At 42.6% G+C, this 17500-nt stretch overlaps 3 protein-coding genes across 5 annotated transcripts in view; 1 reads left to right on the top strand and 2 right to left on the bottom strand.

Moving 5' to 3' along the window:
* Positions 1 to 7: 7 nt before the first annotated feature.
* On the bottom strand, positions 8 to 12845 carry zdhhc5a (zinc finger DHHC-type palmitoyltransferase 5a). 2 transcript variants are annotated; one of them, XM_058087127.1, is made up of 13 exons: positions 12700 to 12845; positions 12207 to 12530; positions 9851 to 11271; positions 9535 to 9656; positions 7728 to 7885; positions 7000 to 7172; positions 6737 to 6839; positions 6393 to 6484; positions 5451 to 5577; positions 4194 to 4299; positions 3878 to 3987; positions 2275 to 3239; positions 9 to 1266 (listed from the first exon to the last, which is right to left on the bottom strand). In XM_058087127.1, exons 3-13 carry the CDS (start codon positions 10012 to 10014, stop codon positions 1233 to 1235), a joined length of 2154 nt encoding a protein of 717 aa, XP_057943110.1. In that variant the 5' UTR covers positions 10015 to 11271; positions 12207 to 12530; positions 12700 to 12845; the 3' UTR covers positions 9 to 1232. The 2 variants fall into 2 exon arrangements, with proteins under 2 accessions (XP_057943118.1, XP_057943110.1); XM_058087135.1 differs by lacking the exons at positions 6737 to 6839; positions 7000 to 7172; positions 12700 to 12845 and having other exon boundaries at positions 8 to 1266; positions 12207 to 12667.
* Positions 12846 to 12961: 116 nt separating this feature from the next.
* Positions 12962 to 15493, bottom strand: pold4 (DNA polymerase delta 4, accessory subunit). 2 transcript variants are annotated; one of them, XM_058087148.1, is made up of 5 exons: positions 15316 to 15493; positions 14946 to 15055; positions 14211 to 14294; positions 13788 to 13899; positions 12962 to 13581 (listed from the first exon to the last, which is right to left on the bottom strand). In XM_058087148.1, the coding sequence occupies exons 2-5, from the start codon at positions 15040 to 15042 to the stop codon at positions 13557 to 13559; spliced, it is 318 nt and encodes a 105-aa protein (XP_057943131.1). In that variant the 5' UTR covers positions 15043 to 15055; positions 15316 to 15493; the 3' UTR covers positions 12962 to 13556. The 2 variants fall into 2 exon arrangements, with proteins under 2 accessions (XP_057943131.1, XP_057943137.1); XM_058087154.1 differs by lacking the exon at positions 15316 to 15493 and adding an exon at positions 15168 to 15311.
* A 317-nt stretch (positions 15494 to 15810) lies between these two features.
* Positions 15811 to 17500, top strand: part of LOC131126264 (nocturnin-like) — an 8964-nt gene continuing 7274 nt past the window's right edge. Inside the window, exon 1 of the mRNA XM_058068620.1 lies at positions 15811 to 15931. The gene's annotated coding sequence lies outside the window, so the exon portion shown is untranslated. The remainder of the gene's footprint in view (positions 15932 to 17500) is intronic.

Below are 17500 nucleotides of genomic sequence, written 5' to 3'. Positions count from 1 at the left end.
AAATAACACATTCATAACATTGGAACTTTTGTTTTAATGTCTGCACATTTTTAAGCAGTTGCAAAATCTCCATTATAAATAAAATATACATGTGTAAAAAAAAAAATTCACATTAAATACGGTAAAGAAAATTGACTTTTGGATTTTCAAAACAGCCGCACAGTGGACCAGTGGTTAGCATGTCAGAGTCACAAGAGATGGAGCTTCTGTGTGGGTTTTCTCTGGGTACTTCCACATTCCAAAATCATGCATGTTAGGGATTAAGGTTAATTATTTGGGTTTGGGAATGGGGTTAGAAAATGAATGGATTGTTTTGGAATTAGTCAAGGTGTTTTCTAGAGATATCTACTTTGTATACTGGATCCAAGGGCTGTAAGGGTACATGGGTTTAATAACATTTTTCTGTATGGAACTTTAGGTTCCATAGTCAATTTATGGCCGGCTTAAATTGACGGTTTGTTCCAATAACCAACTTCATAGTCCATCTGGGCCCATAGTGGTTCATAATAATGAATGTACATGCTGTCGCACCATATGAATATCAACAAAACCAGAATTAAAAAAATATCACATTCAAAGATCACATTATGTACACACTTAGAATATTCACATCCAAGAATAAACACCAAAAAAGGCAATCAACATTTGGTTGAGTCTTCCCTCTTTGTTCATGTACTTGGTTCCGACCACAGATGCCATTTTCCCAGACAACGGAATCACAACGCAGTTCATCTATAAATGATATGACTCATAACCCATAAGAACACTTGCCATGAACGCTCATTATGAATCAACTAGCACAATGCAACTGATCTTAGTGGATGTCTCATTTTCCTTTATGCACACGCGGCCTACATGGGGTTCTGGGTTCTTACGGGATATCCACTTTTCAGGAACGGCATTCTTCCCTGACCGTCCCGTTCAAATACACAAACACATAAACACGTTGTGGGTCCCGCTTGGTCCAAAAAAATGTAAAGATTTTTTGGATCTAAATAGCAAAAACCCCCGGTGCCGTTCAATCCATGCTGTACATCTTTTTATTTTAACAGTCAACCAGAAGATAAAGACTGGTGGCACAAATGTCCTTCCAGACCGTGAAGATGGCGCTGCAAAAAGTCCAAAAGGTGGTAGGTGACACCCTGACCACTTGTCACACAGGCTTGTGGGTGTGGGGCTTTTATTGCTGACCAGGAGATGCGTTGACTGGGGGAGGAAGGACGGCCACGGGTTCAAGTCCGTACTTCCATTTGGTCTCCATCAACCCTAATTTTAGACAATGGAAACATCAGCTGATTTGCTGCTGATTTAGGGAGTTAAACGTATCAAAATGACTATAGGGGTGTTACTTCCTGGCCAGGGGGCTCGAATAATGTTAAAAACTGTATGAGGAAGGTCGGGAACAGGTTTCCGTTTATAAAGGACACAGACGATAGGACTGTACCACATGCATGATATGGGTATGAAAATAAACGCTAATACACTCAATTACTATTCCAAATGTGCCTTAGCCGTTATTTCATTCCTCAGTAACTACTCTAAATGTATGTGCCTTAGTCATTAGTTCATTAATTCACCAGTAACTATGTGCCCCAGTGGTCAATTCCTCAGTAACTACTCTAAATGTATGTGCCCCAGTGGTTAATTCCTCAGTAACTACTCTAAATGTATGTGCCCCAGTGGTTAATTCATCAGTAACTACTCTAAATGTATGTGCCCCAGTGGTTAATTCATCGGTAACTACTCTAAATGTATGTGCCCCAGGGGTTAATTCCTCGGTAACTACTCTAAATGTACGTGCCCCAGGGGTTAATTCCTCGGTAACTACTCTAAATGTATGTGCCCCAGTGGTTAATTCCTCAGTAACTACTCTAAATGTATGTGCCCCAGTGGTTAATTCCTCAGTAACTACTCTAAATGTATGTGCCCCAGTGGTTAATTCCTCAGTAACTACTCTAAATGTATGTGCCCCAGTGGTTAATTCCTCAGTAACTACTCTAAATGTATGTGCCCCAGTGGTTAATTCCTCAGTAACTACTCTAAATGTATGTGCCCCAGTGGTTAATTCCTCAGTAACTACTCTAAATGTATGTGCCCCAGTGGTTAATTCCTCAGTCATTAGAGTTTTTAGAAAAGGAAAAGAAGAAGGAACTCACAGGAAATCTGCCACGCGAAGGAAGAGAAGGAAGAGAAGGAAGAGAAGAGAAGAGGAGAGGAGCGGCCATCAGTGCGAGGAGGATTAGAGTGGTGACGTGATGTAAAACTTGTACTCACTTGGCTGCCGCCGTTCCTCCGCTTCCCGCTTCCGTTCCGGCTGCCGAGGAAGCCTTCCGGATGAGCCGATATTGCATCTCGGCGGCGGCGGCGCTGGAGTAAGACAAGGATTTCCCGAGGGGCGGGGGGTGCGGGGAGTGGCAGGGGTAGTTTGCGGAAGATGAGGAGGGGGTGTCCGTGGAGCGGGTGCGGTGGGGGTAGGCGTGGTGGGGCAGGTGCGGGGCGATGAAGCGAGGGTGGGCGGTCGATGAGGAGTGGTGGTGATGATGATGGTGGTGATGATGATGATGGGAATGGTGATGGTGGGGTGGATGCGGGGCAGAAGGAGGCGGGGGTGCAGGCGCTTGACAGACAGGCAGGGGGTGGCCCCCCCGGTGAGGTTCCACGGGTTGGCGTTCCCGCTCAGGAGGGGGGGAGTAGCAGGTGGAGGAGGTTGAGCGGTGGAGGAGTGGGTGATGGCGCTGGGGAGACTGGGAGTCAACATCTCTGTGTTGGGAAGTCAGGAAGGATGAGATGTAGCCGCCCCCGCCGCCGCCCCCGCCCGCCGCTGAAGGAACCTCCCCTCCAGCCATCAAGCTGTCACATGACAGGCTCCCATTGGGGGCTGGCTGATGGGGCGGAGGCGTGTGATTGGCTACGCTCTTGAAGCTGCTGGACACCGTGGTGGATTCGGAGATGTGGGCGCCCCCTGCTGGGGTGTGCATGGAGCAGGAGGATTGGGACGCCACCCCTGACAGGACAGCGGGGTCGGGAAACGACGGGTAGGAACGGCCAGCGAGAGAGTAGCCTGGGACGCCGCCCTCGCCGCCATCTTGTCTCTCCCCGTCCGCCCCCCCTCTGACAGATGAACTGTCCCGGTCCAGACTGGGCTGGGAGCGGAACCCGGGCTGCTGGCTGACCTGGACCAGCGAGGAGGTTGAGGAGGAAGAATCCCTGCTACTGCTAGCTCGCTCTCTTTGACTTAGCTGGAGGATACAGGAAGTAAACACAGAAAAACGTTGGGGTTGTCCATTTAGACATCATTATAGTGTAAAGCTAACTATAGGGGTGCTATCTCACATCTAGAGGGCTCTAATATTAAAAAAATCTGCCACAAAAAAAAACCATATTAGGAAAGCAGGAAGTGAACAAATGTAAGAGTTAGTGATTGTAAAAGTACCAGATGGAGGGGTAGGATTTAATAAGCTTTGCTTCTTCCTACTCCTTTTGGACATGTGGAACTGGGAACTGATTATGGGATGCACTCAATTGGAATCTGATGCATGTTCAAATGAAATAAAACCATTACCATTACCATTACCATTACCATGACAATTACCATTACCATGACCATTACCATGACCATTACCATGACCATTACCATGACCAAAACCATGAAGTCATGAACAGGTTTTTCCAAACCTACATGGCCCTGCCTCCTAAACCTAAGAACCGATTGGGCCGCCCTTAGAAGCTACAACTGCTTCAATAACTGGAAGTCCTCAGGAGCGTGACCAATTGCCTCCAGTTCTACTGGCTTACTTTAAGAAAAAAAGATGTAAATAATTGAAATAAAGTAAAATGTATGAACGTAGCGATGCCATCGAGCATACGTGTACGTTACCTGGTTTGCATAAGCGTGGGTCAGGGGGGCGTGGTTCTTGCCGGGGCTGTAGGTAGGTCTGTACTTGTACATGGTGGGGGTGGGAGGTACTTTGTTGACTAGATTGTAATCTGTAGAGAAATGGGACCAAGAGCTCTGATGACTACAACAGAAGAACGAAACATGTACGCTGGAATATTATTTCATATCAAAGCTGGTAATATTATTATTGACGCCAATACCGGTCCTAACCATGTCGGTTAAATCCCCACTCATGTGTTTCTCCTACGTTGTGCAATATGTTCAATAATAATAATAATAATAATAATATGATTACCGTGTGTGTTCCGCCTGGTGACCCCAAGGTAGTGAAGCTCTGGTTTTGGAGGAGGGGGGTCAGCATCACATGACTGGCTTTCTTGCATATCCAGACTGGACTGTGACTGGAACATTGACACACATAATTACAACATGCTAATGATCAACATGCTAATGATCAACATGCTAATGATCAACATGCTAACGACCACACTGGCAGACAATGGTTTAAATACGCCATTTTCCTTCTGCTGACCCACCCAGGGGGGCAAACACAAGGGGGAAGCATGGGCGGCCATATTGTATAATTGATGGCTCCAGTTATTAATAATCATCACCACCTTGGTCACACAAATATAGTTCATCTCCTGCTAGTATTAGACGACGATGTACACCAGGGGTGCTCACACTTTTTCAGCATGCGAGCTACTTTTAAAATGACCGAGTCAAAATGATCTACCCACTACAAAAATGCAAAACATCTATTTATTTTCAAATGTATTGAGGATTATTTGTACGTACAATGTATGTTGATGTACCTTACATAACCAAATGAGCCAATATTGCAAAACACACATAATTAACTATTAACATTTTTTGTAATTACCTGAGTTTACTTTGATGACTTGCACTGAATTGAACCAGCCAGGGATGCATAGTCCGGACAGTAGCTGCTGATAGCCAGCCTCAAGCACACTTCCAAATGTTTATCAGTCATGGATAATATCCGTATCATAATATCCGTATAATATTCCATATCCGTATGGAAGTCATATGTTTTTGCCTTTTTACTTGGTCCAGTTTTTGCCTTTTTACTTGGTCCAGCTCCTTCACTCATTTTAGTGACCATAAACTTTAGCGAGGGCTTAAAATCTCGCAATTCGCCGACTAGCTTAGCACTTTGCATCGTTGTTTACGCATGAGCGGTGACCTAAAGGTCAAAATTCAGTTGTCATCTGACTGGTTGTCCTGTATGTCAATCAAGTAACGGGGATGGATGATAGGCTGACATCGTAAGTTCTGCTGCACTTAGAGACGTTGTTTGATTTGATTGGTCGCCCGAAGGGCAACATTCAGTTGTCATCTGAATGGCTGCCCTGTATGTCAATCAAGTGACGGCATTGATGCTGGGATGATATTTTTTTAATGTCACGCCGCGATCGACCAGCGATCGACCAGTACCACCTCCGCGATCGACCGGTAGCTCGCGATCGACTTAATGAGCACCCCTGATGTACAACAACAACCCACGGCGGTTTAACTTCCATCATCTCACCCGATGAAGATTCCCTCGAAGGCCGTTGTCCAGGATCTTAGCCGTGAGCTGGTCGTCGGTTAGCTGCGGGCGTAGAAATGGAGGCTGGATACACACACTCGGTACGCACTTCTTCCTGGTCAAATATCTGAAGGACACAAAAGGCACTTGATCTTTGACAGGGTTTGTTTTGAAATTCCAAGGAAGCCTGATCTTGGAATGAAACTTTCAATGTTTACGGTCGATGTGAAAAGGTACACATCTGATGTGTGAGAAAAAACTAACAGCGTATATAAGCCCTTACTTTTTCATGTATTTTTACCATCATAATTCTAAACAGGAAATTAGGCTAAATATGAATACAGTCGTCCCTCGTTTATAGCGTTTAACTGGTTCCAGACCCAAATGCATGACATGAATTTCCAAGGTTAATTAATGGAATATTTGTGTAGTTAAAAGCATAGAAAACCTGTTCATATAATGCCTTTCTAAATAGGGTTAGAGCCCCGTAAACATGAAATAACACGCCTTTACACTGTTATTCATTATTCATGGTTTACACCACATTGCCACTCAGGGATGTAAGACTGTCGCTAGCTAGCAAGCTAACCAGTTAGCGTCAAATTTATTTCCTCCAAAACCTAAGCCAAAAACGTACCACTTCCACACAGTATGGGAGGAGCACTAATTCCCACTCCATGTCTGACATGCCATGGTGGTCTTTATACAGTGTTAAGGTAATGTAATGTAAGGTAATGTTTTGTGTCGTTCCAAAATGGCACAAAATAAATGTGATACAGCGAGGGAGCGATAATGGAACCTCGATACTGCGAGGGACAACCATATAATCTTCATGAATTTCCCATGTGTTTGATTACCATCTTTTTACTAGGAGATTGATGGATAACTTGCTTTGAAGTGACAAAGTAAGAATTTCAAGGTGGTTCAAAGGTCAAAGCGTACCTGGGCGCCTGTGAACTGCAGAGGACATGAGTGACGTTCCTCCAACAGCCATCCGTAAACGGATTAACTCCTCCTCTGAACTTGCCTGTGACCTGAAGAAAACAAAAGAGAGCAGAGATCAACGCTCAAGCTCAATTCCACCACTTGTTTTCTGCCATAAGAGCTCATTAATTGTATTAATAACATGATATAATAATGCAATGTAACTCTTCTTTCTGGATTTCTTCAACTGATTGATATTAAACATGGTAGGGAAATAAAACATCCCAAATGTCATCTGTGCTCCATCCACCATCGTTTCACTTCACACGGCTCTGGCCTTTCGTGGGTTAAGGCGTTCCTACCTGCTCGTTAGTAGTTCTGCCCCTCGCCACCAGCACAATGTGGAAACCAGTGAGACCAGCAACTGGAATGAAGAACAGGCCTGCAACACACATTACCGCCAGCCTGGGAATAGTAGCTTTAAGGACTACGTGTTGACATCCGTTGGGGAAAAGTGGAAGGTAATTAAAAGAACTGCACATTTGTTTAATGGGATTTGTGTTCCTGACAAAATGATTTGGTTTCCAGGCCAAATTGAAGTCAAATTCCGTCCAGTCAAGGATACGTGACAATGGCATGCAGGCGGCTGATGTACTGGTGATGGTAGAAGAGGAAGAGCAACCCAAAGCCAAACACGGCCATGATGTGGGCCGTCAGTGAAAGGAGGAAGAGGAAGAAGTATCTGTAGTTCCTCCTGCCGATGCAGTTGTTGACCCAGGGACAATGGTGGTCGAAGTCCTGTCCAAGCCAAGCAAAGAGATGAAGCTTTAGAAACCACGGAGGGTTGACGTTCCTGTGATGAAACTACGGTATGATTTCCATGAAATGGTTTTGCTTTGGTGGTGGTGGTCTCGCCTTGAAACCATACTTTTGTTCTAGAACAAAACTCCATGGCCGCTGAACCAGAGCATCACTTCCCTACGCCTTTGAGTCAGTCATTTGTGTGTACAACGGAGATGGCAACTCAGAGTACCCAGCCTTCTTGGAGACCATCAGAGTTCTGGTGCCAAATACCAGACCATGGTTCTCAGTCAGGAAAGGTGGGATTGCACCCTCCGTGTTGGGTGTGAGGTCATCAGGGTTTTGTTTACAAGTGAAGTCTGAAGTCTGGGCTTCCCTACTGCTGCCTCCATGACGCAGAAGAAAATGGACGGATGAAGTCAAATCTTCTTCAGTCTAATTTTGTACATCATTTTGTGTAGACCTTTATGTTGGCTACAGGATCTAAAAATGTGACATGGAAGTGATTTGAAGCATTGTGTGCTTGAACATGAACGATGAACACGAACGCACCTCCACACAGTTGTCACAGACGGAGCAGTGGGAGCACCGTGGGGGCCGGTAGAAGCGACAAGTTGAACACCATTTCATCCTGACTTGGATCCCTCTGATCTGCACCGTTTTGTAAAGAGGAGCGCGGAAGTCGTCCTCCTTGTCCTCGTCCTCCTCCGCTGCAGACACACAAAGACGCCAGCTCAAAAACATAACTAGCAAAACCAAACCTTGCGGTACCCCCCCCGTTACTCTCTGTTCAAGAGATGATGTTCTAGCACATATTCTGTCACCATCAAGTTGGTGGGACATTTTTTCTGTCATTCAAGACTGACTTGAATGATGACGTTAAAAATTGAACAATAACCTGGTGAATGCCGAAAAGACAATAAGTGTGGGGAATTCTAGTACCTGAACTTCAGACCATTGCAATTACTATGTTTTTTTTATCCCTGCACAACGTTGCCTGGCCATTCTTGTGTATGTGAGGAATAGACTTGCATCTTCTTCTTCTACGTGTGTGTTCCACAGGAGAATAACATGCAAGCGTCTTCATCAAATACACAACAATTGTCAGGCAGTGTGCACGAGACAAATATAACGTAAACGATTTGTGAGGTCTGATTGTTTTGGAGGAGGTATTTTTATGATACAAATGTATTACTCTTTTGAACGCATATTGTTTTGAGAAGCCAAACGTGTCCCTGTTGATGTACTACACCAGGGGTGCTCATTAAGTCGATCGCGAGCTACCGGTCGATCGCGGAGGTGGTACTGGTCGATCGCTGGTCGATCGCGGCGTGACATTAAAAAAATATCATCCCAGCATCAATGCCGTCACTTGATTGACATACAGGGCAGCCATTCAGATGACAACTGAATGTTGCCCTTCGGGCGACCAATCAAATCAAACAACGTCTCTAAGTGCAGCAGAACTTACGATGTCAGCCTATCATCCATCCCCGTTACTTGATTGACATACAGGACAACCAATCAGATGACAACTGAATTTTGACCTTTAGGTCACCGCTCATGCGTAAACAACGATGCAAAGTGCTAAGCTAATGCGAATTGCGAGATTTTAAGCCCTCGCTAAAGTTTATGGTCACTAAAATGAGTGAAGGAGCTGGACCAAGTAAAAAGGCAAAAACTGGACCAAGTAAAAAGGCAAAAACTGGACCAAGTAAAAAGGCAAAAAACATATCACTTCCATACGGATATGGAATATTATACGGATATTGTGATAGGGATATTATCCATGACTGATAAACATTTGGAAGTGTGCTTGAGGCTGGCTATCAGCAGCTACTGTCCGGACTATGCATCCCTGGCTGGTTCAATTCAGTGCAAGTCATCAAAGTAAACTCAGGTAATTACAAAAAATGTTAATAGTTAATTATGTGTGTTTTGCAATATTGGCTCATTTGGTTATGTAAGGTACATCAACATACATTGTACGTACAAATAATCCTCAATACATTTGAAAATAAATAGATGTTTTGCATTTTTGTAGTGGGTAGATCATTTTGACTCGGTCATTTTAAAAGTAGCTCGCATGCTGAAAAAGTGTGAGCACCCCTGTACTACACTGATGATGGGGACAATTTAATGTCAAAAAATGTATCCCTTTAACACAGCACAATTATTTCCTGTAAAACACCCCCCCCCCATTTGAAATACTAGCGAAAACTAATAATACAGACCGAACTTGAAATTGAAACCAGGAAAATGTAGCAGAAAGGAGAGCATACAGGCGTATTCACCAGTCAAATTGCATGTCGAGTACTAGAAATTTGCACTATAAATTTTGTTTTGGAGATCCACCTACCTCTTGGAAAGATGCCTGGGTCCATGAATGTGGCCATACAGAAGTTCGCCAAGACAAACAGGAAGATGATGCCATTGTAAATGGGTACGGCGGCAGAGAAACGCTCCGAGAGCCAAGGACAACTGCACAACAGACAAAAAGGACACCACCGGGAAGAAAATGAATGGACGCACATAAACGTGACAATATTTCAATATTGCTTGGATACACGTCATCATGTCCTGGTTGAGTGCCAGTATACGGTATACAGTATACGGTATACAGTATACAGTATACAGTATACAGTATACATGCATGTACAGTGTACAGCACTTACGTGAAGCAGAAAAAGAGCGTAGTTGAGCCAACCAGGAAGAAAGTGGCGGCCGACACGGGGATGTAGCGCGAGGGTCGCAAGGGTCTGGAGGACAGGACCACAGCATGGGGCAGGGGAGAGGAGGATGGACCCCGCCCTTCATTCTTAATACTACCACCTGGCATCACTTCCTGTGTGCGCGCCGTTTCACTCGGGCCTCAGCTTTGCTGCGATGCCGAGGGAGTCGCCATTCTGAGTTCAATGTCCCTACTGGTGTTCTACGTGGGATTCTGATATCGGGACTAAAATGATGGATCGGTTGCGCTTTTGTCCTTTGCAAAAATCCTCACGGAGATCCTGAGCCATTGTAAAAAAAGTTTTTCCAGGTTTGAAATATTTGTTTCTGTCAAAAAGCAGACTGACTTAACACGGGACATTACAGACGATATTCAAAGAGGGCTGGAAACTTCCGAAAATTAAGTTCTCCCCCCAAAAAAGCAAACAGACCAAACTGGAATTTTCTGCAAATACAGTGAAAAAGCTTGACTTTTAAGATCAAATGATATAAAAAGCAGTTTAGTCTGTTATGTAAACCATACATAATATCACTCCCCTTTGAATTAAAAAGGGAGTCAGGATAAAAGCACAAGAGTAGAAAACCAGTTTTAATAAGAACAAAGTGAATTGTCCTGGATCAACACTTTTTCCGTCCCTTGTGAATTGCTCTTGCTTAGAAGTCAAACCTTAAATTAAAAAAATGTGCTTTTTCCATATTTACCAGAGAGTACGGAGGTGTACACAACTATGGTTGCTGCACGAGAACATAATGAGCTGCAATTAAAAAAAGGGAACTTGCTTTTCATCCAACATTCATATTAGCCCCAGCAGTCTGTAAATGTGCCACTGGGGGAACTTGGTTTTCCTGCGTGTGGGCATCGCTAACATCTACCAAGCTGCTTGGGGTGTGTGAGGGACAAAACCCAACTGCTGGTGTTGGACTTGAAAAAACGACGGGGGTCAAATCCAGAATAAAATCCACTGGTATCCATGTCAGTTACATTTTCAGAAGCAACAACTTTGAATCCGAGGCGGAATGAAGGGACAACACTCAACAGCAAAAATATGCCATCTTCAATGAAGACAGTTTCTCCATTGATGAAATTCTTCTGCTGTTAGTGACTAGCCAAGCATGGACCCCCCAAGAGCTACCATTGGGCTGGAGAAAAATACAGCAACAATTTTAGCTTTGCATCATAGGAATCTTGAAGGCTGAGCTTATATTGGATATTCTTTCCCCAACAACATGATCAGATGTATTGGATTCTGTCGTGTTTCCAGTTGAAACGTGAGGTTGAAAGTCTACAGATCAAATTCATTCGTTGAATCGTGCATCAACAACAACAAAAAAATTGTAGCCTGAGGGGTGGTCAGGATTACCGCACCTAAAAGTAAGACAAATGCCAAAGTTAGAAACAGTGAGTGAACAATTCAAAGCAACACACCTGTACTGGAATATATCATGGGTGTCCACAGTGCGGCCCAGGGACCATTTTTGTCCGGCAACTCATGTCTTAATGACCCTCAGTATACAGAAGGTAAATTATACCCAAATTCACACCTAAGTCACTCAAACACATGAAGGACATGTAAATCAGTAATAAAAGGATTAAATACAAAATGAAACAATAATAAAGATGCAAGTTATTACAATTTTCATATGAGCAGACACTTTAACGTGTTCAAGGATATCTTTATCCTTGACGATTGAGATAATGTCGCACATTTCTTATGACACAAACACGCCAACACTGATTTGAGTCTTAGCCAATTGGAAAAATTATACAGTGACAACATTTGCAGTATTTCTGTCATGCAAGTGTTTTGGGGGGTTTGTGTGCGTTTCTTGCATTTGCAGAATTGTTTGTTTGTTTTGAAACATGTGTTCTGTCAAATTTTGTATTCGGAATCTTAAAAAAGCTAACCATTTGGTGCAATATATACAACCAGACATTGAATATTTGTTAACTGCATCCAGTTAATGAAGCGGTGTGCGGATGTGGCATGCACAATATAAACGCATTTTAAAATGTCAGATATATGAATTAAGATGTGTGCATTAATATGAAATAAGATATATAAAAAATGTCAATGCACATTTGAATGGGGCTACGGCTACGGGTATGTTATGTTCCACAATCGCGACAATAAAAAGCAAACCAAAGAGTGGATGACATATATAGATTATATAGACTATAAGGTATTTCATGCAATAAGATCATCGTAATAATAATAATAATGAGTCCTGTAGTGTACGAACAATGGCTGCTCCTTCCTATTTAGCAGATTAGCTTTAGCAGTCGGCTCAGATTAACCTCACCTGTTTTCACAATGGCTGGATGGTGCGTTTAATCCCACTTGTGGCAGTCTTCCAGAGTATCCATTTACATCATTAACTCCTTCTGGTTGAGGGCGTGTGCAGCAGGCGGCTAACCTTTCCGTTGTTCAGATGGAGACATGGATGCTGCTAGTCACCTGTCACCGTAGCCTTGGTGCTTGCTAGCTTTTTATCTTTGATGACGAGGTGGACGCTGTGAGGATTCACAAGTCACATGGCTCTCCTTTATCGTTCAAATGAGACGAGCGTCAACCGCCGTGCTGGTATGGTTGTTCCTCATTTCAACACGTTATATGCGGCGAACAGCTTCAGAAGAGGAAGACATCTTTGTCAGTCGCCCAAAAATTTGACGTCAGCGAACACGTGCCATAATATAGAAGCTCTGATTGGACAGCTGCTTCTTTGTTTCACAGAACATATGCTACCCCTCCCAAATTACATGACATTATATACAGTACTGCATATACATACATACATCATCGATCCTCTCGTTTTTCACAGTAAATTACTGCATTTCCCCTTCTTTCCAGGCACCTTCTCGTTTTAATAGTTTCCCATATTTTCACTTTTATGATCTCTGGTTCAGTCAGGTTCTGTCTTCCGGTCCGCTCGGGCAACGTCCTGTAGCTAGTAAAGCAAGCCTTCAAAATAAAAGAAGCAAACAAGCATGTCAGTAAAATTACGTGTGACAACACGTTTGCTCCTGAGTTGAGCATGAATGACTGAAGAAATACATCTGAATGGATTTAGCCATTATGAAATCAGTTTAATGTACTACATTAACATTTTCAACTTAAATCACTTTAAGATCACAATCAGAAAATACAACAATAAAAGTTATACACCACAGGAAACTACAACTACATTATACAGTTGCTGTATATTAACATTTTACCAAAAATAATGCCATTGCAAAGTACAAATGCAATAATAATTTTGTTGCTGAAATAAGACCTATGTTAGACCAACAAACTATCATTAGATGTGCATGTGTACCTAATGTTGTGGCCAGTAGTGTATGTAACTGGGTGTCCCTGAGGTCTAGGCACATGGGCATAAATGCATATATTATGCAGTTACACACACAGATATAATTTTTTTTACTATATTTTATTTAAATGTGTTTTTAATTTGAGTTATGTTTAAATAATGTATAAATTGAGTGCATTATTTATTTGTTATTTATTAGTTAATTAATTAATTCATTGCTATTTTTTTGGGCACAAGATCTGTAGATCATTTGCCCAGCCTTTAGGGACACCCAGTATTATTGGTAAAAAAAAAAAAAATTGGTATAATCCTTGATGCTGGAGTTTTCTTCTTCATTCATCATCACAAAGGGTATTGACTCCATAAGCTGAAAAACAAACACAATAGTGCAATCAGGAGCTGTGAGAAGAGAGGTCTAACTCGTTAAGACAGATGAAAATGCTGATGAAAACAAATCATCATCATGCTCCTCTGCAAATGTGTTTGTTCCAGTCATCTTGTTTATAAGGTCATTGATCAGACTGATAAATGTGATCAATTGCATATTGTATGTATGTGTTCAGTGCATGTCACCTCAGGTTGTACTCCTGATCAGTTTGTTTTTGCAGCAACAAGTCCCGGATCTCTTCAGGGGGATCCAAACCGTGAAGCTTTGCCCTCTCCCATCTCTGAAGCCTGCTGATCCCTGCAGCAGGAAAAATGCCAGATCATGAAATCATCCATTCAGTGAAGATATTCCAGTTCTGTATTTTGCTGATGTGATCATTCCCTCTTTTTTTGATAGGTCATGTAGAAAAATAGCTGGAGTCCTGGAGAGATCAATCTACACTGGGGCATCTATGTTCTCCTTGTGCAAGCGTGGCTTTTCTCTGGGTACTCTGGCTTTCTCCCACATCCCAAAACATGCATGTTAGGTTAATTGGAGACTCTCAATTAGGAATAGTTGTTTGTCTACATGTCTGACAAGCATTCCACAGTAAGAATGTGTACTGTTACCTGTACAGGGGCCCCATCTCCACTCCAGGTCAAACTGTCTCAGTTTCTCTTCATCGTCATGATGACACGTAGCGGTTTCAGCATCTGGTCGATAAAATCATTCAGAGAAAATTCCATCACAACAAGATCAGGATGGCTATATGACATACTACCTGATCATAACTGTAACATCTCTACCTGCAACATCTAATAACATAGACTATATGTAGAAATAAACATTCATTTATTCATTCATGTTCTACCGCTTTTCCTCACGAGGGTCGTGGGGGATGCTGGAGCCTATCCCAGCTGTCTTCGGGCGAGAGGCGGGGTACACCCTGGACTGGTGGCCAGCCAATCCCAGGGCACATATAGACAAACAACCATTCACACTCACATTCATACCTATGGACAATTTGGAGTGGCTAATTAACCTAGCATGTTTTTGGAATGTGGGAGGAAACCGGAGTACCCGGAGAAAACCCACGCATGCACGGGGAGAACATGCAAACTCCACACAGAGATGGCCGAGGGTGGAATTGAACTCTGGTCTCCTAGCTGTGAGGCCTGTGCACTAACCACTTGACCGCCGTGCATGAAGTAACTGGTCAGATTAAAGTTGATGGCCCTTGGATAAGCCGACTCATATCAACATAAACAAAAATAGCTGCATCCAATCATCCAAGCCACCAAATAACACATCCATTTTGACATTAATCCCAACAAAGTCAACTTGTACAGGAAAATGATACCAACTCTGCACCGAAGGAGCAATTGGATCCTTTTTTGTCACTTTTCTTGCTTTCTTCACGACCTTAAATGAATCTGTTATAAGTCCATTCTTGGTAGTCATGACGACAGATGACCTGAAAGAAACATTTGAATATCAGCCAAACTGCTTCTTCCCAAACATGTTCAGTCATGGCGATGTTGTGGCTGCTGGTAGCCCCGCCCCTTCGACGTCAACTAGTTTCTTACTTTTTGTCCAATAATGGATGTCTTATTCAGGCAAAGGAAGCCTCAACAAGCTGCGTGCTCGATTGTTCGAGTCCTGATACATTTACAATAGTAATACTACATTTGTATGAAGGCCAAATAAAACTGTCTTTGTTGTCAAAAATCCTACCTGATACGACCAACGTCTTCTTCTTCGCTTCTAAATTGGCAGCATCAAACTTCAATAGTACTCTGTGGTCTGATATTAAAGTCGCATTAGTTTAAAAACACTAATCTACGTTTAATGTAATAAAATACGTCTTCGTTCCAGAAGAAGCCGTGTTTGTGACGTCAACGTCCTGCTTCTTCTTCGGTGGTAGCGATTTTCAATAGTTGATTACGCCACCCTGTGGTCAATAATGATAGCGCAATTGTTTAAAAAATATAGGAAATATTTGGTAAGCTGTTACATGTGAAACACAGGAAGCGATCAAACTATTTTTTTGCGAAATAAAGAAGAGCTAGAAGTGGATTAAATATTAAATTATTATTAAATAATACTCCTTTTCAGTCAACATGGGAAGTTGTAGAAGTGTAAACACGTGATGTACTTGCTAATACCGTCCAGCAGGGGGCAGGCTTGACCGCCATTGTTCGTGTCCCTCGGTCTCCAATGACCTTGCTGGATGAAGACACAACAGGCAGCCTTGACTGGCCTCAGTGGAAGTCCTATGACTTCCATTAGCATCACAGCCAAAGCAACACCAGGAGACAACAAGGCGGCAGTGAAGGCAACACAAGACAAGGTAAGTTTTCACACACACATGAATTAAAAAGTGTTGTGTGGTCAATGTTATTACCAAACTTATTCAGCCTGTATGGAACTTGAGTATTGTGTTTCAAAAGATCCTGTATAGTTAGCAGTAATGTATATATTAGTGTGTATATTTTGCAGAGAAACGTTTTTTCATGTTTTGGTTGCCATATTTCCACTAGCTGCGTTTCTAAGCACTTGTAGTTTGTCATTGTCATTATATCTTTATGTTTCACTGATATTTCTGTCAAAATTTGAGACGTCGCACTATGTTTGACTGTCCTTGAACGCACCACAGTTGTGTGCTGTGAGATGCCAAAGTTTGTTTAGTTACAGAAGCACTCACTGACTCGCAGTCAAACCGGCGTCAAAACTTGGAGTGAGGTGAACACAAGTTCAAATGTAATATCTACTTCTAGTACATTTAATAACAATCATCGTAAATAACAATTAAAAAAAACTTTAAACTATATTAGGAAAGCAGGAAGTGAACAAATGTAAGAGTTAGTGATTGTAAAAGTACCAGATGGAGGGGTAGGATTTAATAAGCTTTGCTTCTTCCTACTCCTTTTGGACATGTGGAAGTGGGAACTGATTATGGGATGCACTCAATTGGAATCTGATGCATGTTCAAATGAAATAAAAGCATTACCATTAATGATTCATATATCATAATATCATAATATAATTTATGTTAATATAGTGTTGACTGCTTGTTGCCTTCTGTAGCCTGGAGACATATGAGCCATGGTCTGCAGATGGCCCCTGCTCCGCACTTTGGGCACCCTTACTTTTTTGGCTTGTTAGTGGCGCTGTTTGATGGGCGAGCGATGGCGTTTGAGGGGGGAGGGGGGCTGCTTTACAACAGTCAGTCCTAACGAGCAACGTTTGTGGAGGTGCACATCTATGGAGTTATATTTGATTTGGCAAAGGCTAGCCTTTAGCAAAGGCTAGCCTTTAGCAAAGGCTATTTAGCAAAGCGATTTTTTTAAACTACTGTTGTGTGAGCGGGCACATTGCTGCGCTCGGTCACTCTCTCAGTCGCAATGGGCAGGTTGGTGACCCCTACCGTATGGGACAGTATGGGACTTGGAAAACATTGCATCTTGAGAAAGCTTCTACCGGCTGGAAAATGTTGAGTGAATTATCATGTGAGACGGCATCCTCTGCAGGATTCATACCTGCAGCACGCCTTTTTCCACTGAAACATAGCGCCATCAAACAGCATTCTACTGAAGTTAGCATAAAAAATAACATTATTTATCATTTAAATAATGATTTCATAGAATATGTAAGGATGCTAATGCCTAACCATGTATTGTGTCAAAGGTTATTTATGGGAAATTAGTTGCGCTCTTCTATTTTTGCAGTTCTTTGCAAGCGTTTGTTCCATTCTGGTTCGGCAGAACATTTGTCATCTTCTTTGGAAAAGTACACTCAGTAACGAAAGGAGATGTTGCTCCACACAGAGGAAGCCATTGCTTCATCGATAAGTACGCATGCACACACACGCCCTTACGACAGGCACACAATTGTTGTCATGACGTGTCAGCGTACCGTA

Source organism: Doryrhamphus excisus, chromosome 1, assembly GCF_030265055.1.
Source record: "Doryrhamphus excisus isolate RoL2022-K1 chromosome 1, RoL_Dexc_1.0, whole genome shotgun sequence".
NCBI lineage: Eukaryota > Metazoa > Chordata > Actinopteri > Syngnathiformes > Syngnathidae > Doryrhamphus > Doryrhamphus excisus.
This window is presented reverse-complemented; position numbering and strand designations above follow the sequence as displayed.